We start from the raw sequence: 26,352 nt of genomic DNA on the forward strand, positions 1-26,352 counted from the left end.
CATTATTCAAGAAATGCTTGAATAAAAAATAACGTGTTATTCATCACTCAAGTTTTCTTGAATAATGAATAAAAATTTATTTTTTATTTTTTCGTCAATGGTTATTCAAATTTGTTGATAACGCCCATCCCTGATTTACAGTATATACATAAGTAAACGCGCCGGACCAGTGCGCATCTTCATTATTCAAGAAATGCTTGAATAAAAAATAACGTGTTATTCATCACTCAAGTTTTCTTGAATAATGAATAAAAATTTATTTTTTATTTTTTCGTCAATGGTTATTCAAATTTGTTGATAACGCCCATCCCTGATTTACAGTATATACATAAGTAAACGCGCCGGACCCGTGCGCATCTTGCGCAACCAATATAAAAGTCTCTTCTCAAATATCAACAGAAATCAGCTGGTCTATCAATCAGTTAAAACTTATGCTTTGTTTTCACTATGTCAAAATCACTGACATAAAATACTGACATAACTGTCACCATGGCGATTTGGTGTCAAATGTGTTTTCATTACATATTAAAAACTGGCATGAAGTCGATATAGCAGTGTGTGCCAAAGCTGTCATCAAATTGTCGTGTCAGTCGATTGACATCCAGTTTTCACCACTGACGTCAAATGTTAAGTAAATATTTTTGACAGCGATGGGGTTATTTCGGGACTATTTCGGGATCATTTGGGGTACCTACCGGCATCATTTGTGGTTGCTTTTCGGGTTCCGTCCGGGATCCCATCAGGATCATTTCAGGACTTTTTCGGGATCATTTGGGGTACCTTCCGGGATCATGTCTAGATGGTTTTGGGTATCCGTCCGAGATCCCGTCGAGGTCATTTCGGGACTTTTTCGCGACTAATACGGGATCATTTGGGGACCCTTTCGGCATCATTTCTGGAGGGTTTTAGGGATCCGTCCGGGATCCCATCAGGGTAATTTCGGGACTTTTTCGGGTACATTTGGGGTATCTCCCGGCATCATTTCTAGATGGTTTTTGGTATCCATCCGGGATCCCGTCGGGGTCATTTCGGGACATTTTCGAGACTAATACGGGATCATTTGGGAACGCTTTCGGCATCATTTCTGGAGGGTTTTAGGGATATTTTCTGGATGGTTTTTGAGATCCGTCACTGAGCCCGTCAGGGTCATTTCGGAACTTTTCCGGGACTATTTCGGGAGCATTTTGGTACCCTTCAGGGATCATTTCTGTGTGGCTCTCTAGATAAGTCTAGAATCGTGTCGTTGTCATTTCGGGTTTTTTGGGACTATTCCGGGAACTTTTGGAGACCCTTCCGGGGCATTTCTGGATGGTTTTCGGGATCTGTACGGGATCGTTTGGGGACCCTTCCGGCATCATTTCTGTGTGGTTCTCTGGATAAGTCTAGAATCGTGTCGTTGTCATTTCGAGTTTTTTTGGGACTATTCCGGGAACTTTTGGAGACCCTTCCGGGGCATTTCTGGACCGTTTTCGGGATCTGTACGGGATCGTTTGGGGACCCTTCCGGCATCATTTCTGTGCGGTTCTCTGGATAAGTCTAGAATCGTGTCGTTGTCATTTCGGTTTTTTTTTGGGACTATTCCGGGAACTTTTGGAGACCCTTCCGGGGCATTTCTGGATGGTTTTCGGGATAAGTACGGGATCGTTTGGGGACACTCCCGGCATCATTTCTGTGTGGTTCTCTGGATAAGTCTAGGATCGTGTCGTCATTTCGGGTTTTTTTGGGACTATTCCGGGAACTTTTGGAGACCCTTCCGGGGCATTTCTGGATGGTTTTCGGGATCTGTACGGGATCGCTTGGGGACCCTTCCGGCATCATTTCTGTGTGGTTCTCTGGATAAGTCTAGAATCGTGTCGTTGTCATTTCGGGTTTTTTGGGACTATTGCGGGAACTTTTGGAGACGCTTCCGGGGCATTTCTGGATGGTTTTCGGGATCCGTCCGCGATATCGTCGGGGTCAATTCGTGGCTTTTTTCTGGATAAATTCGGGATCATTTGTTGGATCCTATCAGGTTATCAGCTCATATAGATCTTTTTTTACTCAAATACAAAAATAAAGTGCATTAGACAGAAAAAAATGTTTAAACAGATAACCTGATAAGCAGGCTAACGTGAATAGCCCATACATTTCATTTTCTCCTTGCGGACGGGGCCGCGGGTAAATGCTAGTATGTATATTTATAAAGAGAAAAGGAACTCACGCGGAAAGAGCAGCGCAGGCCGAGTCTCAGTCGCAGTCCCACTCCGAGCAGTCTCAGTCCCAGTCCTAGTCCTAATCCCAGTCCCAGTCCGTCTCTGGTATACTTCCTGGAAAAAAGCATCGTAAATACTAATATAGGCAAATTTATATACGAAATTTCAGGCAAATCGAATAGGACGTACATATGTAAATAGGTATGTGGATATTATTAATTCTTGTCTTTATTTCGGCATCGCATGCATATTTATCACTTTTGCCAGGTTGATGCGACTAAATCGAATATCAAAATGTACTTTAGAGCTCTCAGCAACAGCTTTCATTTGATATCCATAATACACACACATTCTAGGGGTATCCGGGTCCATGTTTTGGCCTATATCTCGAGACCCTAGTCACTCAGCGGCGTAAAACTTACTCTGTATTATAGCACACATCAACAGCTTCAATTTGATACCCACAATGTAAAAACACATTCTAGGTGTATCCGGGTTCATGTTTTGGGCTAAATCTCGAGACCCTAGCCTCCCAGTTGTATGAAAATTATCCTGTACTATAGCACCCATCAACAGCTTTCATTTGATATCCATATTGTATAAACACATTCTAGGGGTACCCTTTTCCACGTTTTGGGCTATATCTCGAGACCCTAGCCTCCCAGTTGTATAAAAAATTATCCTGTACTATAGCACTCATCAACAGCTTTCATTTGATATCCATATTTTATAAACATTCTAGGGGTACCCGGGTCCACATTTTGGGCTATATCTCGAGACCCTAGCCTCCCAGTTGTATGAAACTTATCCTGTACTATAGCACTCATCAACAGCTTTCATTTGATAGCCATATTGTATAAACACATTCTAGGGGTACCCGGGTCCACGTTTTGGGCTATATATCGAGACCCTAGCCTCCCAGTTGTATGAAAATTATCCTATACTATAGCACTCATCAACAGCTTTCATTTGACATCCATATTGTATAAACACATTCTAGGGGTACCCGGGTCCACGTTTTGGGCTATATCTCGAGACCCTAGCCTCCCAGTTGTATGAAAATTATCCTGTACTATAGCACTCATCAACAGCTTTCATTTGATATCCATATTGTATAAACACATTCTACGGGTACCCGGGTCCACGTTTTGATCTCAAGACCCTAGACACGTAGCGAAAAAAAGGTAGACGTTGGCCGATTCTCAGACCTACCCAATATGCTCACAAAATTTCATGAGAATCGGTTCAGCCGTTTCGGAGGAGTTCAGCCTCTAAACCCGTTACAGAAGAATTTTATATATTAGATATAATTGAATATATTTACAGCAGGGTTGAGTCATTTTGAAATGAAACAAATCAAAATAAAAAATAAAAAATTATTCATCATTTTAAATTTTCTAATTGATGAATAAAAAGTTATTTTTTATTCAAGCATTTCTTGAATAATGAATAACATTTTCTCGTTATTCAAAATATTCTGATTGATGATAACTGCTCATTCTTATTTTTGCAAAATTTGAATAAAGAGTTGAGTTATTATTCCTTATTTACAAAATATGGAATAACAATAAAATTTTAGTTTTTATTCAGTTATCCAAAAATAAAAAAATAAACCATCGAGATGCCCTGAAAATATACCCATATGCGTAACCAGTTCGTGTGTAGTTCTGAAGCTTCTTAGGGTAATATTGAGATGATTTTGGGGAGTATTCGTGGGGTTTTTTTTGGGGGCGGTTGGGGTGTAATTTCTCCTCCCGGGGTCTATTGGGGTCCATTCCAGGGGCTCCCTCGCTATCCTTCTAGGGTTTTGGGGTCATTTCGGGATTACTTTTGCGACTCCCTCGAGGTCTTTTGGAAGTCATTTTGGCATGGTTTAGGGAGGTACCACGGGGTCCTCCCGGGGTCATTCCGTGATCTTTTTGGGACTCCCTCGGGGTCATTTGGGGGTCATTCCGGGATGATTTTGGGGACTTCCTCGGGGTCATTTCGGGATGGTTTTGGGGACTCCCTCGGGGTCATTTCGGGTTCAATCCGGGATGGTTTTGGGGACTCCCTCGGGGTCATTTCGGGATGGTTTTTGGGACTCCCTCGGGGTAATTTGGGGGTCATTCGTACGTCATTTTGGGATGGTTTTGGGGACTCCCTCGGGGTGATTTCGGGGTCATTCCGGGATGATTTTGGGGGCTCCCTCGGGGTCATTTCGGGGTAATTCCGGGATGGTTTTGGGAACTCCCTCGGGTTCATTTCGGGGTCATTCCGGGATGGTTTTGGGGACTCCCTCGGGGTCATTTCGGGATGGTTTTGGGGACTCCCTCGGGGTCATTCCGGGCTGGTTTTGGGGACTCCCTCGGGGTCATTTCGGGGTCATTCCGGGATGGTTTTGGGGACTTTCTCGGGGTCATTTCATGGTCATTTCGGGATGGTTTTGGGGACTCGGGGTCATTTCGGGGTCATTCCGGGAGATGGTTTTGGGGACTCCGTCGGGGTCATTTCGGGATTAGTTCGGAACCCTTCCGGGACCCCGAAATGACCCCGAGGGAGTCCCCAAAACCATCCCGAAAAGACCCCGAGGGAGTCCCCAAAACCATCCCGGAATGACCCCGAAATAACCCCGAGGAAGTCCCCAAAATCATCCCGGAATGACACCGAAATGACCCCGAGGGAGTACCTAAAACCAACCCGGAATGACCCCGAAATGACCCCGAGGGAGTCCCCAAAACCATCCCGAAATGACACCGAGGAAGTCCCCAAAACCATCTTGGAATGACCCCCAAATGACCCCGAGGGAGTCCCAAAAAGATCACTGAATGACCCCGGGAGGACCCCGTGGTACCTCCCTAAACCATGCCAAAATGACCTCCAAAAGACCTCGAGGGAGTCGCAAAAGTAATCCCGAAATGACCCCAAAACCCTAGAAGGATAGCGAGGGAGCCCCTGGAATGGACCCCAATAGGCCCCGGGAGGATCCGCAGGGTGTCCCAGAAATTAGCCCCCCAACCGCTCCCAAAAAAACCCCACGAATACTCCTCAAAATCATCTCAATATTACCCTAAGAAGCTTCAGAACTACACACGAACTGGTTACGCATATGGGTATATTTTCAGGGCATCTCGATGGTTTATTTTTTTATTTTTGGATAACTGAATAATAACTAAAATTTTATTGTTATTCCATATTTTGTAAATAAGGAATAATAACTCAACTCTTTATTCAAATTTTGCAAAAATAAGAATGAGCGTTTATCATCAATCAGAATATTTTGAATAACGAGAAAATGTTATTCATTATTCAAGAAATGCTTGAATAAAAAATAACGTGTTATTCATCACTCAAGTTTTCTTGAATAATGAATAAAAATTTATTTTTTATTTTTTCGTCAATGGTTATTCAAATTTGTTGATAACGCCCATCCCTGATTTACAGTATATACATAAGTAAACGCGCCGGACCCGTGCGCATCTTCATTATTCAAGAAATGCTTGAATAAAAAATAACGTGTTATTCATCACTCAAGTTTTCTTGAATAATGAATAAAAATTTATTTTTTATTTTTTCGTCAATGGTTATTCAAATTTGTTGATAACGCCCATCCCTGATTTACAGTATATACATAAATCCCTGATTTACAGTATATACATAAATCCCTGATTTACAGTATATACATAAGTAAACGCGCCGGACCAGTGCGCATCTTCATTATTCAAGAAATGCTTGAATAAAAAATAACGTGTTATTCATCACTCAAGTTTTCTTGAATAATGAATAAAAATTTATTTTTTATTTTTTCGTCAATGGTTATTCAAATTTGTTGATAACGCCCATCCCTGATTTACAGTATATACATAAGTAAACGCGCCGGACCCGTGCGCATCTTGCGCAACCAATATAAAAGTCTCTTCTCAAATATCAACAGAAATCAGCTGGTCTATCAATCAGTTAAAACTTATGCTTTGTTTTCACTATGTCAAAATCACTGACATAAAATACTGACATAACTGTCACCATGGCGATTTGGTGTCAAATGTGTTTTCATTACATATTAAAAACTGGCATGAAGTCGATATAGCAGTGTGTGCCAAAGCTGTCATCAAATTGTCGTGTCAGTCGATTGACATCCAGTTTTCACCACTGACGTCAAACGTTAAGTAAATATTTTTGACAGCGATGGGGTTATTTCGGGACTATTTCGGGATCATTTGGGGTACCTACCGGCATCATTTGTGGTTGCTTTTCGGGTTCCGTCCGGGATCCCATCAGGATCATTTCAGGACTTTTTCGGGATCATTTGGGGTACCTTCCGGAATCATGTCTAGATGGTTTTGGGTATCCGTCCGAGATCCCGTCGAGGTCATTTCGGGACTTTTTCGCGACTAATACGGGATCATTTGGGGACCCTTTCGGCATCATTTCTGGAGGGTTTTAGGGATCCGTCCGGGATCCCATCAGGGTAATTTCGGGACTTTTTCGGGTACATTTGGGGTATCTCCCGGCATCATTTCTAGATGGTTTTTGGTATCCATCCGGGATCCCGTCGGGGTCATTTCGGGACATTTTCGAGACTAATACGGGATCATTTGGGAACGCTTTCGGCATCATTTCTGGAGGGTTTTAGGGATATTTTCTGGATGGTTTTTGAGATCCGTCACTGAGCCCGTCAGGGTCATTTCGGAACTTTTCCGGGACTATTTCGGGAGCATTTTGGTACCCTTCAGGGATCATTTCTGTGTGGCTCTCTAGATAAGTCTAGAATCGTGTCGTTGTCATTTCGGGTTTTTTGGGACTATTCCGGGAACTTTTGGAGACCCTTCCGGGGCATTTCTGGATGGTTTTCGGGATCTGTACGGGATCGTTTGGGGACCCTTCCGGCATCATTTCTGTGTGGTTCTCTGGATAAGTCTAGAATCGTGTCGTTGTCATTTCGAGTTTTTTTGGGACTATTCCGGGAACTTTTGGAGACCCTTCCGGGGCATTTCTGGACGGTTTTCGGGATCTGTACGGGATCGTTTGGGGACCCTTCCGGCATCATTTCTGTGCGGTTCTCTGGGTAAGTCTAGAATCGTGTCGTTGTCATTTCGGTTTTTTTGGGACTATTCCGGGAACTTTTGGAGACCCTTCCGGGGCATTTCTGGATGGTTTTCGGGATAAGTACGGGATCGTTTGGGGACACTCCCGGCATCATTTCTGTGTGGTTCTCTGGATAAGTCTAGGATCGTGTCGTCATTTCGGGTTTTTTTGGGACTATTCCGGGAACTTTTGGAGACCCTTCCGGAGCATTTCTGGATGGTTTTCGGGATCTGTACGGGATCGCTTGGGGACCCTTCCGGCATCATTTCTGTGTGGTTCTCTGGATAAGTCTAGAATCGTGTCGTTGTCATTTCGGGTTTTTTGGGACTATTGCGGGAACTTTTGGAGACGCTTCCGGGGCATTTCTGGATGGTTTTCGGGATCCGTCCGCGATATCGTCGGGGTCAATTCGTGGCTTTTTTCTGGATAAATTCGGGATCATTTGTTGGATCCTATCAGGTTATCAGCTCATATAGATCTTTTTTTACTCAAATACAAAAATAAAGTGCATTAGACAGAAAAAAATGTTTAAACAGATAACCTGATAAGCAGGCTAACGTGAATAGCCCATACATTTCATTTTCTCCTTGCGGACGGGGCCGCGGGTAAATGCTAGTATGTATATTTATAAAGAGAAAAGGAACTCACGCGGAAAGAGCAGCGCAGGCTGTTCCACTTGGCAGATACCTCAAATCGCGACATCTTTAAAATATCCGCCACATCTTGCCATTGAGCCTCCCTCAAATTCCGGTCCCTGTATTGAGACGAAAGAAAATTCAAGGTGAAATTTAGGGTGGCAACCCTAAATGGCAACCCTACTCAAAAATGTTCCCACTGTAATGCCGAGTGAAATACCTTTCGTTTGATACCCATATCGGCATATCTCATACAATTTTTTTTTAAATTTCGAATAGGTGGCAACCCTAAATGGCAACCCTGCTAAAAAATATCCCTATTGTAATGCGGAGTGAAATACCTTTCGTTTGATACCCATATCGGCATATCTCATGCAATTTTTTTTAATTTCGAATAGGTGGCAACCCTAAATGGCAACCCTAATTAAAAATGTTCCTGCTGTAATGCGGAGTGAAATACCTTTCGTTTGATACCCATATCGGCATATCTCATGCAATTTTTTTTTTTTAATTTCGAATAGGTGGCAACCTTGTGAGACATTATGAGTGGCAACGCCTAAGTAGAAAGTCTTAGAAGGTGATACATTATCTCTGTGCCAAATTTCGTTTAAATCGGTTGAGCCGTTCCCGAGATCGTTCGGCTATACAAACAAACAAGAATTGCTCGTTTAATGAGAGATTTGCCAGCATGTTGGCAAATCTTTTTTGTGTGTCAAACGTTTCCAACAGCGCTGGCAAACTGAAATTTGGTCGTTTTCACTTGGATGCCATTTTGTCTGACAATGAGCTGTCAAACCTGACTGCAAACGCAACTGACACTATTTGGCAGCCCGTTTTCATTATTTTGGTAACATTTGACGACATATATGCCATAATGAAAACGAGGCTTTACAGCTTGCGCTGCCATCTGGGTTATGGTAGCAACTGCCGGTAATGCAGTGCAAATATTCACAATAGTGCCACAATCGTTTATTTTTAACAAATTATTTACAGTCGTTAATTTTTAACAAATTATTTTAGTAAAATATAGCTAAACAAAAGCACTATGACGAAAATTGCCCAAAGCTCGCTAATAGCCCGAATCTCCATCTTTACAAACAAAACTTTATATATGGATTTGGATTCCAAATAAGACCAAAAAAGGGATCCGTACATTAGAAATAATATATATGATTATGTCAACATTAAACTCCAGTAATGATATAGTGCAACAAAATACAGAAATAAAAGAAAATTTCAAAATGGGCGTGGCTCCGCCCTTTTTCATTTAATTTGTCTAGAATACTTTCAATACCATAAGTCGAATAAAAATTTACCAATCCTTGTGAAATTTGGTAGGGGCATAGATTCTATGACGATTTCTGTGAAAATGGGCGAAATCGGTTGAAGCTACGCCCAGTTTTTATACACAGTCGGCCGCCTGTCGATGATATCTTTACTAAACTTAGTTCGCGTACTTATCTGAACTCACTTTAACTTGGTATTAAAAATGGACGAAATCCGAAAAAATGCTATAATTCTATACCAAATACGAAAAAAGAGATGAAACATGGTGATTGGATTGGTTTTTTGACGCAAAATATAACTTTAGAAAAAACTTTGTAAAATGGGTGTGGCATATTAAGTAGAAGAAAATGAAAAAGTACTGCAGGGCGAAATCGAAAGCCCTTGAAATCATGACAGGAAGACTGTTCCTGGTATTATATATATAAATAAATTATTATTATTTATTTTTATTTTTTAAATTAGCGGCACCCGATAGATGATGTTCTGGGTCACCCTGGCCACATTTTGGGCAATATCTCGAAAACGTCTTCACATATACAACTAAGCGCAACTCCCTTTTAACACCCCCGTTAATACCTTTAATTTGATACCCATATCATACACACATTCTACAGTCATCCCTGGTCCACCTTTATGGCTATATCTCGAAAAGGGGTCCACCTATAGAACTAAGGCCCACTGCCTTTTAAAATACTCATTATCACCTTTCATTTGATACTCATATCATACACACATTCTACAGTCCACCTGGTCCACCTTTATGGCGGTATCTCGAAAAGGCGTCCACCTATTGAACTCCCTTTAAAAATACTGTTGTTGTTGTTGTAGCGATAAGATTGCTCCCCGAAGGCTTTGAAGAGTATTATCGATGTGATGGTCCTTTGCCGGATACAGGTCCGGTACGCTCCGGTAACACAGCACTATCAAGGTGCTAGCCCGATCATCTTGGGAACGATTTATGTGGCCACATTAAACCTTCAGGACACCCCTCCCTCCCCACCCCCAAGTTCCATGAGTACCTTGGGGTCGCCAGAGCCTCGTTTGTTAGTGAAACAGGATTCGCCGCGGATAGGTGAGGTTGACAATTGGGTTTGGAGAAGCTGTATATTGCGCTGGCAACCTGAAGGGTGCGCTACACAGCCCCTTGAATTTGTTATTTTAGTCGCCTCTTACGACAGGCATACCTACCGCGGGTATATTCTGACCCCCTAACCAGCTGGGGGACTTTAAAAATACTCTTTAACACCTTTCATTTGATACCCATATCGTACAAACACATTCCAGGGTTACCCTAGGTTCATTTTCCTACATGATGTTTTTCCCTTATTTGACAAAGTGTGAAGGAAAATCGTTCCAAAAAACGTCACCCTTGGTTTACAATTTCGTACTCTTATCGGACTCATAATTAAGAGCGCTTCGAAAATATTTCAGGGGTGATTTAAAAAAAAAAAGATAAGGAAATGCGTTCAAATTTAACCAAATTTTCATATTTAAAAAAAAAATATTCAAATAATACGAATTGATAGCTGAAGAAGCGCTCCCAAGGCAGTCGGTTCTATGTACCGGAGCGACTCGGGATTTTTCCCGACCAAGGACTGTCATTTCAGTGTGACCCCATTTAATTTGTTGCGTCTCTCCCACAACAAGCCTCGGATAAATACACTCTATTGATGACGACCATGGTAAACGTTTGAAGGACAATGAATTGAGGGCATGCACCTGGAACGTCCGCTCCCTGAATGGGATTGGTGCAGATGCCCGGCTGGTTGATGTCCTCGTCAAAGCAAAATCTGACATCACCGCCATCCAAGAAATGCGTTGGACGAAGCAAGGACGAAAGAAGATCAAAAATTGTGACATATATTGGAGTGGCCATGCGAATAAGCGCAGTTTCGGCGTCGGATTTGTGGTAGGAGAGAGACTGTCGCCAAGTGCTGGGGTTCACGCCTGTGGACGAGCGTCTCGCCGCTATCCGAATAAAAGCAAAATTTTTTAATATATCATTCATCTGCGCCCATGCGCCGATAGAGGAGAAAGATGATGAGGTGAAAGACACTTTTTATGAACAATTAGAACGCACATACGAGCGCTGCCCGCGTCATGATATAAAAGTCGTGCTTGGCGACTTTAACGCCAGCGTGGGCAAAGAATGTGTTTTTGGCCCTACAGTCGGAAAGTTCAGCTTACACAATGAAACTTCTCCTAACGGACTGAGGCTGATTGACTTTGCCGGTGCTCGAAACATGGTCATATCCAGCACGAGGTTCATGCATAAAAAGATACATCAAGCTACATGGCTGTCTCCTGATCGAAATACTCGCAATCAGATCGATCTCATTGTGATAGACGGTCGGCATGCCTCCAGTGTTTTAGATGTGCGCACGATCCGAGGACCTAACATCGACTCGGACCATTATCTCGTTGCAGCCAAAATACGCACCCGCCTCAACGCGGCTAAAACCAATGAACAAAAACCACAAGGAAAGCTAGACGTCGAAAAGCTTCAATCACAACAGACTGCCAATGATTTCGCAACTCGATTCTCACACCTGCTCTCTGAGAGCACAACTCATCCTGAAGGAATACAGGAGCAGTGGGAGCATATCTCCAAAGCACTTCGTACTGCCGCCGAGGAAAAAATTGGTTACCGGCGGCCACGAAAAAACAACTGGTACGATGAAGAATGCCGCGTTGCAACCGAAAGAAAAGACGCTGCCTACAGGGCTACGTTAAAAGCGAGCGCGACAAGAGGAGTGTTTGAACGCTATCGTGAGTTGAAAAGGGAAGCGAGACGCCTTTTCAGGAAGAAAAAAAGCAGAAGCAGAAAGGCATGAGTGCGAGGAGCTTGAGCTGCTAGCCACCAGGAATAACGCCCGAAAATTCTACCAAAAAATACGGCGACAGACGGAAGGTTTTAAGACCGGGGCAAACTCCTGTAGGAATGAAAACGGCGACCTTGTAACTGATGTCCAGAGAGTGCTTAGATTATGGAGGAAATACTTCTCTGCTCTCCTAAATGGAGGCAGCAATTCACCGCGCAGAGATGAAGAACCCGATCCCGCAATCGATGATGGAATATATGTCCCCCCGCCCGATTATGACGAAGTTAGAATAGCAATAACCAGATTGAAAAACAACAAGGCCGTGGGCGCTGATGGATTGCCGGCGGAGCTATTCAAGTACGGCGGCGAGGAGTTGGTAAGGCGCTTGCAGCAGCTTCTTAGCAATATATGGGCGGACGAGTGCATGCCCGAGGGTTGGAATCTAAGTGTTCTTTGCCCATTCCACAAGAAGGGGGATACTGCAAAATGCACCAACTATCGTGGAATCAGCCTTCTTAATATCGCATATAAGGTCCTTTCAAGTGTATTGTGCGAAAGATTGAAGCCCACCGTGAACCGGCTGATTGGACCTTATCAGTGCGGCTTCAGACCTGGTAAATCTACCATCGACCAGATTTTCACAATGCGCAAAATCTTGGAAAAAACCCGTGAAAAGAGAATCGACACACATCACCTCTTCGTCGACTTAAAAGCCTGCTTCGACAGCACGAAAAGGAGCTGCCTATATGCCGCTATGTCTGAATTTGGTTTCCCCGCAAAACTTATACGGCTGTGCAAAATGACGTTGAGCAACGCCATCAGCTCAGTCAGTGTTGGCGGATCAAATAGATGAAACGACGTTCTGCACAATAAACGGATACGCCCCCACACGTATGGTAGGAAGCTGTCACAGTTCGTCAGATATCTCAATCGTGAGCGCAGAACTCGTAAACTGCGTCAACTGGCAGCCGATGGTAACATTGGCATCCGACTACCTGCCCATACTTATTTCGCTCGAGCGTACCGCCGACTTCATCGTCACCGAAAAACGCACTTTCATAAACTTCAAAAAAGGAAAGTGGGAAGAATATAAATCTTTTACAGACAACCGCTTTGCTGCCCTCCCTATCCCGACTGATGCCCGCCAAGGGGAGCGTGCCTTCCGTAAGGTCATTGAATCCCCCTCGGCACGTTTCATTCCCGCCCCACTTCCCGGCGGAGGCCGCAAACTTAGCGAGAGAACGTGACCTTATAAGAGAGTTTGATCCAGGCGACCCCCAAATAAGGGATATAAACCAGCGCATCAGATTGCTTGTGGACGAACACAAGCGAGCGAAATGGGAGGAGCACCTAAGAGGTTGTAACCTCTCTACCGGTGTGGGTAAATCCGACTAAGCACAATGACAAAGTTTCCATCGCCTTTGGCGACAAAGTGCTGTCGGATGCGAAAAAATGCGCGAGCGCTTTCTGCCGACAATACATAATGCATCCTACGGTCGACAAAGATAGACGGAGAGCCAATAGACACGCACATAAACACAAATTCAGCGCGTCACCAATCACCATCACCGCTAAAGAGGTTGAGGACGCCATTGGTCGCGCTAAACCATCCAAAGCAGTAAGCCCAGACGGCATAGCCATGCCGATGCTTAAAAGCCTAGGGAAAGGGGTTTCAAATATTTAGCTCATGTCTTCAACCTGTCTCTTTCCACCTTTGTCATACCCGAGAAATGGAAAATGGCCAAGGTGGTCCCGCTACTAAAGCCTGGGAAACCAGCTAACATAGGTGAATCGTATCGTTCGATATCTCTCCTATCGCCAGTAGCAAAGACGCTTGAAGCCATTTTGCTCCCTTATTTCCAAGCACATTTGCAGCTAGCCCCTCATCAGCATGGCCTCAGAAAACTCCATAGCCCTACCACCGCGCCAAATGCCATTAGCACCCAGATAAATTGCGGTTTAAATCAATACCCCCACCATAGAACAGTACTCGTAGCGCTTCCCCCAGCGGGTTAGGGGGGGTCAGAATATACCCGCGGTAGGTATGCCTGTCGTAAGAGGCGACTAAAATACCAGATTCAAGGGGCTGTGTAGCGCAACCCTGCAGGTTGCCAGCGCAACATATAGCTTCTCCAAACCCAATTGTCAACCTCACCTATCCGCGGCGAATCCTGTTTCACTAACAGACGAGGCTCTGGCGACCCTAAGCTCCTTATGGAACTTGGGGTTGGGGAGGGAGGGGATGGCCTAAAGGTTTAATGTGGCCACATAAATCGTTCCCGAGATGGTCGGGCCAGCACCTTAATGGTGCTGTGGTACCGGAGCGTACCGGATCTGTATCCGGCAAAGGACCATCACATCGATAACACTTCCCAAAGCCTTCGGGGAGCAACCTTATCGCTACAACAACAACAACAACAACAACAACTCGTAGCGCTAGACCTATCAAAAGCTTTTGATACGCTCAACTATGGCTCGTTACTGCAAGACCTGGAAGGGTCTACCCTTCCCCCATGTCTTAAAAGGTGGACCGCAAATTATCTGGGTGGTCGGCAGGCATCGGTGCAATTTAGAAACGAAACATCAAAACCAAGGAGAATTAAACAAGGGGTGCCACAGGGTGGTGTCCTCTCCCCACTTTTGTTTAATTTCTACATATCTAAGCTACCTTCACCACCGGAAGGAGTCACAATCGTTTCCTACGCCGATGACTGCACAATAATGGCCACAGGCCCAGGCCCAAAGATCGATGCGCTATGCAATAAAATAAACGGCTACCTCCCTGATCTCTCCAGTTTTTTCGCCTCGCGAAACGTGGCATTATCACCGACTAAATCTTCCGCGACTTTATTTACAACATGGACGTCCCAAATGTGGACCATTTTGAACATCTACGTCGATGGCACTACGCTACCGACTGTCCTACACCCCAAAATCTTGGGTGAGACGTTTGATCAGGATCTACATTTTGGTGAGCACGCAGCAGCAATTGTTCCGAGAATTCAGAGCCGTAACAAAATCGTCAAATCCCTCGCTGGCAGTACCTGGGGAAAAGATAAACGCTCATGACTACATACAAAGCTATTAGCCAGCCGATTACGTGCTACGCGTCACCTATATGGTCGCCAAGCCTAAAAATTACCCACTGGAAGAAACAGGTCTGCCAAAATACTGCTCTCAGAATCGCCACGGGCTGTCTTCTTATGTCCCCAGAACACCATCTGCATAATGAGGGAGAATACTCCCCATCAGGGAGAGAAATGAGATGCTAACCAAACAGTTCCTGTTGAAACCCCAGAAACCTAGGCATCCCAACAGACATCTGATTGATGAGCCAACACCGCCCAGGGGCTTAAGGAGTCATCTTCGTAAGCATTTGCAGGAAATACGGCACCTGAGAACCCAGCCGTATGAAGCAAAAAAACACAAGCAGGTCCTTGGTGAACTCCATAAACAGGCGTCGGACCTTTATGCCGGGAATTGCCCGGTGAATCCAGTACTTAAAGAAAAGTATCCAAAACTCGCGGAAGAGGAACGCATACTCCCCAGGGAAACGCGTGTCACTCTTGCTCAACTTCGTTCTGGATACTGTAACAGGTTAAACTCTTACCTATCCAGAATCAACCCCGACATACAAAATGTATGCCCCGCTTGCAATGTGTCCGCACATGACACCAACCATCTCTTTAATTGTAATGTGGAACCAACGCCTCTAACACCCCTTTCCTTATGGTCCACCCCTGTTGAAACGGCAAGTTTCCTTGGACTCCCGTTAGAGGATATTGATGACAATTTGTGATCGGTCGCGGCTGTTAGGTGGGGCGAAGCATTGCTACAACAACAACAACAATAGCTGAAGAATGATAGCAAAGACAAGTCGCTCCACTTTTTAGTATTACCATTTGTATGTATCCATGAAAAAGACAATTTTGTCTCCAAAGCTCTCAGCGGAGTATGTAATGTACTAGCCCGACCATATCGGGGACGATTTAGTATGACCACATGAAACCTTCAAGGCCATACCGCCCTCCCACCCCCTAGATCCATGAGGAACCTCGGGGGTCGCCAGACCCTCGGCTATTAAATAAACAGAATTCGCTACGGGTAGGTGAGGTTGACAATTGCGTTTAGGAAGTTATATATTGCGCTGGCAACCCTTTGAAAGGAATGCGCTACACAACCTCTTGAATCAATTTGGTATTTTAGTCGCCTATTACGACAGGTATACCTTCCGCGGGTATGTTTTAAGCTCTATAACCCGCTGGAGGTAGTGACGAGACAGCCGTGAACGTCAGTACTTGGCGACAAAGTCGCTCCTACCACGAATCCGACGCCGAAACTGCGCCTATTCAATGGCCACTCCATTAAATGTAGCAATTTTAAATTTTTTTTCCTTCCTTGCTTTGTTCATCGCATTTCTTGGATGGCGGTGAAGTCGGATTTTACTTTGACGAGGACATCAACCAGCCGGGCATCTGCACCAATCCCATTAAGGGAATGCACATTCGAGGTGCATGCCCTCAAATCATTGTCCTTTAAAAGTTTGCGGGGCGTCATAAGTTAGGGCATCTTATCCGTGGTTTTTTGGTTGTTTTCATTGGAGTGTGGTTTGACGTGTTGGGTCTCAAACCTATTGCACAACCCTCTCGGAGGGATGAAAATATTTACTTGCACCTTTATATTTCTTTCACGTTTATATGATCCAAGACAGACGCCCGCTTGCAGTCGCACCTTGTGGTGGACAGACGCTGCCGATGAGAACCCCCAGCTAGCCTTTAAACCGAGTATTTCACAGTGGCCTAGCCAGCCTAGCCTTACATTAGCTGACCATTAAACGGATGTTCAGTGGCATCCTCTGGGCCGCAAGTGACTGGAAGTAGTGAGCTGCTTGAACCGGAAGCAAAATAATCGCTCTGGGCATTGCAAGGTGAATGACGGTCAGAAGCTTACCCGACTTGCGTGGACTTCTACACGCGGCTCCACCCTCCTCAAGGAAGCAATGTTAAGAGACAATCGCGGCTGCATGTGTGGTAAAGGTGAGACTATAATAAAACATAACACCCAAGATTATTGGGTGGCTGACAGTCGGTAGCGTGATGACATCGATGTGAATGTCTATATGTTTTGCCATTCACTTGCTCCACGTGAATATGACGGCGGTTATTCTTTTTGTTGTAACTGCAACACACCGAAGGTGGAGATGTGGGCAGTTTTGAAGTGTTGCAGATGGGGGCCTTCGTCGGATATGAATTTGGTACTTTCATCTTCTGGTACTGACCCGATTTCCTCGAGAACGATATTTTGAAACCCTCGAGCTAAGGGTCTTTAATATACAGAATATGCGCAGCCTCTTAACAAGTTGGTCGGTGACAAGGAGTGAGTTTGGCTTGAAATTTTCTTGTTTCTGTGCATACCGTACAGTCGTCTGCTCAAGAAAAACTGGTAACTTCTTCTGGGAGGGCGAAATACCGTTACAAATGTAGCAAGGGTGGTCTTTTTGTTGTGATGAATAAATTGCCCGAAGGTTTTGGGGAGTTTTATCGATGTTGATTGTCCTTTTCCCGATATAGATCCTGTACGTTCAAGCATCAAGCACTAATAAGGTAACTAGCCCGACCATCTCGGGAGCAATTCAATATGACCACATTGAACGTTCTACGAAAACCACTCCGTTCTCAAGATTTCCGGGATAGTACCTTAATGATGGTAATTTCGCTAATTTACCGGACCAATATCCGGCAAAGGAGCATCATCGTCGATAATACTTACCAAAATCTTCGGACGTGACGTTATCGCTGCAAGATGAAAAAGAAGAGGAAGAAGATCGCCAACCCCCAGCGGGTTAGGGGGTTAGAATTTACCCGCGGTAGGTATGCCTGTCGTAAGAGGCGACTCAAATACCAGATTCAAGGGGTTGTGTAGCGCAACCTTTTCAGGTTGCCAGCGCAATATATATCTTCTCCAAACCCAATTGTCAACCTCACCTTCGAGCGGCGAATCCCGTTTCACTAACAGACGAGGCTCTGGTGACCCCAAACTCCTCATGGAACCTTGGGCGTGGGGAGGTAGGGATGGCCTGAAGGTTTAATGTGGCCATATAAATCGTTGCCGAGATGGTCGGGCTAGCATCTAATGGAGCTGTGTTACCGGAGCGTACCGGATCTCTATCCGGCAAAGGACCAGCACATCGATAACACTCCCCAAAGCCTTCGGGGAGCAACCTTATTGCTACAACAACAACAAGAACGCCACTCTTTAAGCCCCTTGCTAAAATACTCTTGATTTCGCGGTTTTGCTTCTGAACTCTACTTATGTATGAAAATTTGTCTTGTATAAAGAAAGTTAAGATGTAAAAATCCCAAAGATAACTTTGCGGTGCATAACCACTGTATTGTTGACCGTGGATCTCAAAGTTATTGCGTTACAAAAGAAAATAAAGATGATTTTCAAAGAATTATTTATTTTCAGTGGTAATGGATTGTTTAAACAATGATGCGATGGCTGCCCTAGATTGGCATGAAGAAAATGCAACAAATCCATTCACATTCGATTTTCGTGAAAACTTAAACTTTTTAGAGGATCAACAATTCCAAATGCTACGTGAAATTAAAATTAAAAATTTACAGCAATTATTAAACACATCAATACGAAAATTAATTGAAATTAACCTGAGAAGTGATCAGTGGCAATCACTCGTCACATTATTGCAAAGCGAAATGCGTAACGGTTCAAAACCGATAGACTTATCTACGGAAAATATACAGTCTTTACAAAAAATTCAGGAAGAATTGTCACAACTTGATGCGAATGATGATGATGATGAGCAACCACTGGTTATTGATGAAAGCATATCGGTTATTGAGGAGGTTTGCAACATATTATCTATGTTTTGTTGAAATAAATTAGTTTTTTTCTTATTTAGAATAAAGTTATTAATGAACGAAGTTTGGATAATATTGAAGACAGCATTTCTAATATAAAAAATGTCAAAATTCCTAAAACCCGAGCTTCTTTAAAAGGAGTAAAAACAGAGCTAACGGAAATTATTACTGAATTGAATGGGAAAGAAAGAAGACTTATGCGTCAGCTACATCAAAGTAAACAATCTAACGATACCACGCTCAAAAGTGAAATGTCTACCAGAAATGGCACTGAAGAGATTGTCACAACTACCAGTAAGGCATTACTGACTATTTTACCTTATTTATATAGTACTGATTAAAAAACACCAATTGCTTTAGATGTTACTCGTAAAACTGCAAAGGCTACTAAGCGGGCAAAGGGTCAACGGACAGTAAAACGCCGACGTAATGTAAAAACTACCAACAACTATAACTCAAAAACCGATAACACAGTTACAAATACAAACATACACGAAAACATGACTTCTAATACAACATCTAGTTTAAAAGGAGCCCCTTGTATAGAATCTTTGGCGCCCATAACAACAGCCAATCCAATATTGGAAATATCTGCTTTGAATGTGATTTCACAAAGTCCACAAAGCTTTGATGTTGAAACATCGTCAACTGATGGAAATCAGTTGTCACATATAGATGCGACAACATCAAAAACTGCTTCACCGTTAACAAGAGGGGTTTTCTTTATTAATCCGCAATCTGTTGTCGTAGTGCATGAAGATGTTGTAAAAAGCAGCGGTTTATTAGATAGCACTATCATTAAAAAGCGGCCACAAAGGCGCCCTACTAATAATGCTTTACTTCTAGACGTATCCGATTCTAATATGATAGCATCTTCTTCCGAACAGTTTTTTGGAACATCAAATTTATCCACAATAGATGCTTTACCACTATCGGACATTGACAAAACAGAGACATTGCCAAAGGGATACATGGACTGTAAGGTAGTGGAGCAAACTATTCGTAAGCAATTGAAACCAATTTCAGCGACACCAACTCAAACCAAAATTCAACCAACGGTGAAATTAAAAAAATTACCAACTGCAATAAGAGCAAATGAGCATAATGTGGACGCGGATAGTACAACGGCAAGTTTTGATCAAATCGGTGTTAGAAAAGCAAATACAGTTAATACAGTTGCCGAAGAAAAGTCCTCGTATTCGGAACTGAGCTCCACACCTCAAGCTATAAAAACCAAGCTGGTAAAGCCTCAGAAGGATGATAAGAAACGTCAGTAAATTAACTACACTTATATATTATACTAAATCTTATACATTAGACTATCTTTCAGATATATCAGACGATGTTGATGAGCAACTAGAGATATGTGCATCCAATGATACAGAGTCTGTAGAAAAAATTGAGATTCTAGACACAGGGAACCCGAAATCAGAGGTTTTAGAAAAAACTTCTGCAAATGAAACGAAAACACACGAATCAACAAAGACTGTTTCACCTGAGTCGCCATTATTTGAATCTATTAAAACTGACTCCGATGAATTAGAGGAAAGTGGTATTATACCGGATAATCACAATAGCTCTAAAGAACAAAAAGACATTGGGCAAGACTCTCCTTCAACTAGTCAAAAATTGATTGAAGATGTCAGCATCGAAAAATCTGAAAAGCCGTTGCCTAGTTATCTTAATAGCACGCCAATTGGTATAGTGATTGAATAGCTAAGTTGATTCGTAGATTAGTTTTCATCTGGCGCACTCTTCAATTTCATCTCAGGGTTAAACCCCTAAGAGTTAGCGTGCTTCACGGTCTATAATATGGAAAACACCATTTTATAAAATTTCACTTTACCACTTCATAGAACGTGAATAACACAACTTCCTTTAGCGAACCTCAATGGCAACTATTGAGTAGTCGTGCCTTTTGTACAGTCCAAAAGAACACTTTCTGGAAAGCCTGATTATCCATTGGATCTCTAGGTTTTTGACTTATAGCGTGTAATTGCACGGCGGAAAGCCTTGAATTGAAGGCCTTACTCTAAGAGAATAAAAGAGTGCGCTGGATATGTAAAGTTTGCTTTTGCTCCAGATCAGTAAATTACAAATGTAAACAATTTTCAATAATTTATATTGCAGAAAATTGTAAAAATTCAAAGCCAACACAACGATGCATAGATTTTGATACACAATCACAAGAAACAAGTAAGAGTGCTTATGTTTCCTATAATGCAGATTCAATTGTAACAATTGCTAATACACCTTTGTCGCCCATTTCGAGTGGAATTGCCAGTCCAATTAACTCAAAGATCGTACTAAGTGATTTCAGAAATTCTATGGAAATTGACGCCTATTATGCTGGAATCATATATTTGGTGAGGGCAACATTTTTCCACGCAATATATTTTACTATACGATCTTTTTTGCAGCTTAAAGAGATTGATATGCCTAAATTTTCGATAAACAAACCGGATGATGTGGATTTGCTAATAAGGAAAAACCCTTCCGATCCCAGATTGTTCAAATATTTGAAAAAGGTTTGTTTAATGATGAGGGATACTATTTTTTTTTTTTTTTTGGGTTATTCCTTGCACCTTACTTTCTGGTTTTAGTGTAATCACTATAGTGATAATATACCCCTATAGGGCCTGAACCATGTACAAGAGCTTTTGGTTTATTATTATATAGTAAATAAAAAAAATTCAAATAATATGTAGATGAAATCATTGAGGAAATAGTATGGGGTTAATAAACCCTAGCCTTTCTCTTAGTTGGAGCCTAACATTAGTGTGGAGGTAAGATCGCAGCCATGTTACGAGGTGTAATCATGCCTTTAAATGACGTGAAAGTCTCGTATGTCATGCCGAAAAGTTGGAGGAGAGGATCATTGAGTCGAAGTTTTACATGTTTATTCATGACTGTCATTCGATTTTTTGCCGGAGATTCCATTCAGATATATGCATATAAAAAGCAATAACCAATATCACTATGGTTAAACATTTTTCCAACAGCATTCTGCTACAATGAGTAAAAAAATTTTAAATTTTGATGCTTTAATAACTTTTCCAGAAATTGTCATAGAAAGCATTAGCGTCATGCCGTGTGCACTGCGGCATTCATAACTAAAATGTTTCTTACGTCGACTTAGCGGTAATTGCAGCAAGCCACATATCTGACCATGATAAATATTAATGTAAAATAGTTAGCACTATTTTGTACCGTAACTCCTAATGGATTTTATATTTTTATCTGTTTGCCTTTGCTTGGTTATATTAATGTTTTTGTTGTTGTAGCCGTAGAGACAGTGCCCGAAGATGTTCTCGATTTTGATGGTTTTTTGCCGGATATAGCCCGACCATCTCAGGAACAATTTAATATGACCACATTCAACCTGCTAGGCCATCTTGGATCAAGATAGAGATTGGCAAATTGGGTTTGAGTAGAGTTCAGCAGTTGTTGAGATCTACTCCACACGGCTAGTTAGTTTGGGAAAAAGCAAAAACTATTATTTGTCTAAAGAAATGCTGATAAAATCTCTACGCGTATTGACCTTTTTATAATACACACATAAATATAACAGTAAATATATTATAAATATTATTTTATTCCAATAGAATGCGAATGTAATACAGATGCCCTCGTCACTTTCTGTATACAATAAGGTTCCTAGTCAAATTGATCCTCGTCGGCCAAGTAGCATTTATAATAATACTGAAGCATTTGTAAATCCACGCCCACAGCCTGAAACTGTTCATACAACTCCAAATATGCTCTTATATGGATGCCTACAACGTTCTCCGTGGTATCAATCGCTTATGTCTACGATGAAAATACAAATAAATCAAACGATTTCTGTATTGGTGCGTGCTATTAATAATTTCCAGCAAATTCGTTTGGAAGATCCATACGCTGTTTTTGATATTTTCAAACTTTATTGCGCTGGTGAACTTTTGGAAATTATGGAAAATCTTGGACTTTTCGTAGACGTTAATGGTGTAATATCCGAAAAGAAAAGTATTTCTAGTTTTGCTGGTCGGTCGTATGGTTGTTCCTCGGTTGTGAATGCAACATATAGTTTTATACAACCGGTAGAACCGTCAACTGTTACAGTTCAACACCAACAGATGCGTTCGTTTACAGCGCCACAACAGCACTTTACCTCAGCTGCACAGACAACATTCCCAGCATCACAAGCACCGTTCATAAGTTGTTACATTGATTCGCCACAATTGGCCATAGAGAAACCGGTGCAATTCCAACAGTTACAGCAACCGCAAGAGCCACAATATAATCAAAAACAATATAACCACCGCCCACAACAATACAACCAAAAGCAATATAATCCACGACCAGGTAAACCATCGCGCGGCCAATTTTCATCATCAGGTCCACGACGTCATTGTGGACTGAAAGTGCCTTATTCATATGGTGGGCCTCGAAATCGTTCTTCAGATTCGCCGCCAAAAGAAGAATCATACACCTATGGTGCACATCGTGCTCATTCTTCCGCTTCGCCGGCGAAAGAAAACTCATATTCTTACAGTGTACCGCGTGGACGTTCTTCAATCTCGCCCGTAACAGAAGCACCTAATTCTTATTGTGCACCGCCAGCTCGACCTTCATACACTGCACCACTTGGCCGTTCTTCGGTTTCTCCCTCAAAAGAAACACCCTCAGCTCGATCTTCGGTATCACCAGTAAAAGACGAGCCAGATTCAGAAAGTGCACTTCCGGCTCGTTCTTCAGTTTCACCAGTACGACAGCAGCCACGATGTTCTGACTCTGAAGGGGAATCTTGGGATTAAACTCATTCATGTCATCGAATTATGTAAATAAATAAAAAAAAAAAATACATTTCATTAAATTGTGGATTATCATTTAGTGCTTTTAAAAAGCATTACTCATTTAAAATATAAATATTATACATACACAGTATGTACGTATGTATCGCTATTTATAAAAAACATTGAATTTGCCTGTTTATTACATAGTTTTTTTTTTTTAGATTTTATGTTACGTTTCTTGTGTTCCTTTTTATCTGAAGGATATTTAAGCTTTATAGCGAATATGAGTTGTTTACGTTATGTTTTGTACTGGATACAGTTTTATTTAAAATGCGTTGAAATAAATCGCATTAAAGTATATATTTTTTATTTTATTCAAGTTGGGCTTGGGGACATCACCTTGTGTGAGTCCCATACTTTAAGGTAAGGGTAACAATGGCATATTGCAATCGGATTTATGATAGCAGGAGTCCTAATTGTTATTGCAATGGGACCTAAGCTTTAAAACTTTATTTAATGTTATGTTGTGTGAAATGCGTTTTATGGTTTCGTAAATTCTAAACGTGGGGTAAAGGGTTTTCCTTACGCTATGAAGTTTAATGGTAACATTTCTAGCGACAATCAAGAGATTGCGAATTTCTTTGCTTTATTTTTCAAATCTAATTATTCCGGCGAGATTGCTTTGCCACCTGGGAAATATCCTTACAAACTGCATTCAAGTAATTCAATCCCTGCTCCACACTTATTACCTGAAGATGTTTTATTGTACCTAAAGACCCTAAAAGAATCTTCTACATACGGCTCTGACTTAATTCCCACATGCTTTCTCAAAAAATGTGCAGAATTCATCTCCAAACCTCTTACTGATCTGTTTAACCTATCTTTGAAGTATGGAATTTTCCCGACGGCATGGAAGGAATCCTTTCTCATCCCTCTCCATAAAAGTGGCATTAAGTCATCCATTGAAAACTATCGTGGTATAGCTAGACTGCCCGCTATTCCAAAGTTGTTCGAAGCAATCGTTACAAATCACCTAACATTTTCGATTTAAACATTAATTGCAAGTTCTCAGCATGGGTTTTGTAAGGGCAAATCAACCATAACTAATTTATCAACCATAACTAACTCACATTTCGAACGGGTTCAGAGGAAATCTTCAAACCGACGTTATATACACCGATTTTAGTGAAGCATTCGATAAAGTATGCCACTCTTTACTTGTATATAAACTCGGCATGCTTGGTTTTCAACCTAGTCTCACTCGTTGGATTTCCTCCTATCTCTGTGGCAGAACACAAAAAGTAACTACATAAACTATGTGAGAACTATTTATTTATTAAAATAGCCGAACATAATGCGGCAGTTACTCACGAACGTACGTAACAAAAACGTGTCAGCTGACACGACCTATCTTATGGGGGTCGGGTTAGGGGGGTCAGAATATACCCGCGGTAGGTATGCCTGTCGTAAGAGGCGACTAAAATACCAGATTCAAGGGGCTGTGTAGCGCAACCCTGCAGGTTGCCAGCGCAACATATAGCTTCTCCAAACCCAATTGTCAACCTCACCTATCCGCGGCGAATCCTGTTTCACTAATAGACGAGGCTCTGGCGACCCTAAGCTCCTTATGGAACTTGGGGTTGGGGAGGGAGGGGATGGCCTGAAGGTTTAATGTGGCCACATAAATCGTTCCCGAGATGGTCGGGCCAGCACCTTAATGGTGCTGTGGTACTGGAGCGTACCGGATCTGTATCCGGCAAAGGACCATCACATCGATAACACTCCCCAAAGCCTTCGGGGAGCAACCTTATCGCTACAACAACAACAACAACAACAACAACCTATCTTATGAGTGTGCAATGTAAACGAAAACTCACCGACGTGCAACGCCCGTGCGTACGTAGCCCGGAACGTAGAAATCATTGTAAACTTTACCAAGTAGCGCAACTAACAGCTGATCGCCCAAAATTTGCACACACACACAAACATCACTAATGGCCATATTACGGAAATCTTATGGAAATTGAAGTTAAATTTTTAAACAAACATAAAATTTTATAATTTTAGAATGTATAGAATCTGGGACCCCTTAATTGCGGTAATTGAAAGAAAATGTTTGCTTATACTCAAGTATTTAAAGCCAAATTAAACTTCCTTAACCCTAACGCCATAGTCGTAACCATACCCATATCCATAACCATCTCAATGTGATCGATTAATGGTGCCTTAACCTAAAAATCGTGAAAATTTCATGAAAATGATGAAAACGCAAAAAATTACAAACATATTCCACAAAAAATAAGTATCTTAGTCATAACGTATCCAAAACAATGAAGAAAATCTAAAAAAAAGTTATTAAATTCACCAACTCAAATATTTTTAGGTTATGGATATGGCGAGAAACCAAAAACCAATTGATTGGCTATGGCGTTAGCGTTATGGTATGGCACCATTAATCGATTACATTCCTTTCCATAAGGTAGGTTCGATCAGCTGATTTATCTGGTTATGGCTTTATGGTTATAAGTCACCATTAATTCGCCCTTTAATTATTTTTTCGATATTTATCTTTAATATTAATGCAATGATTGATCCAATGCAACTCTGGTCTTCCTACTGTTCTTCATTCCACTCCATTCGAGTGCCTATTTTCACGGCCTGCGAGTGCCTTCCACTCTATTCGCAACATAACCTCG

General features: G+C 42.1%; 1 protein-coding gene and 1 long non-coding RNA gene across 3 annotated transcripts in view; one reads left to right on the forward strand and one right to left on the reverse strand.

Annotated features, from left to right (window-relative positions):
• The window catches only part of LOC137236651 (serine-rich adhesin for platelets-like), a 35,563-nt gene extending 11,547 nt beyond the window's left edge, over positions 1 to 24,016 (forward strand). Inside the window, exons 2-8 of one of the 2 annotated variants that reach the window (XM_067759500.1) lie at positions 18,469 to 18,866; positions 18,923 to 19,175; positions 19,242 to 20,150; positions 20,200 to 20,580; positions 21,012 to 21,247; positions 21,302 to 21,409; positions 22,487 to 24,016. In XM_067759500.1, the coding sequence (XP_067615601.1) occupies positions 18,469 to 18,866; positions 18,923 to 19,175; positions 19,242 to 20,150; positions 20,200 to 20,580; positions 21,012 to 21,247; positions 21,302 to 21,409; positions 22,487 to 23,677 (3,476 nt within the window). In that variant the 3' untranslated portion in view covers positions 23,678 to 24,016. The remainder of the gene's footprint in view (positions 1 to 18,468; positions 18,867 to 18,922; positions 19,176 to 19,241; positions 20,151 to 20,199; positions 20,581 to 21,011; positions 21,248 to 21,301; positions 21,410 to 22,486) is intronic. The other variant, XM_067759501.1, reaches the window with a different exon arrangement.
• On the reverse strand, positions 22,726 to 25,515 carry LOC137236652 (uncharacterized). The gene is made up of 2 exons (XR_010948550.1): positions 24,787 to 25,515; positions 22,726 to 23,666 (listed from the first exon to the last, which is right to left on the reverse strand). It is a non-coding gene; the product is annotated as an uncharacterized lncRNA (long non-coding RNA).
• Between the last annotated feature and the right edge of the window lie 837 nt (positions 25,516 to 26,352).

This window comes from Eurosta solidaginis, chromosome 1, assembly GCF_040869045.1.
Source record: "Eurosta solidaginis isolate ZX-2024a chromosome 1, ASM4086904v1, whole genome shotgun sequence".
In the NCBI taxonomy this organism is placed as follows: Eukaryota; Metazoa; Arthropoda; class Insecta; order Diptera; family Tephritidae; genus Eurosta; species Eurosta solidaginis.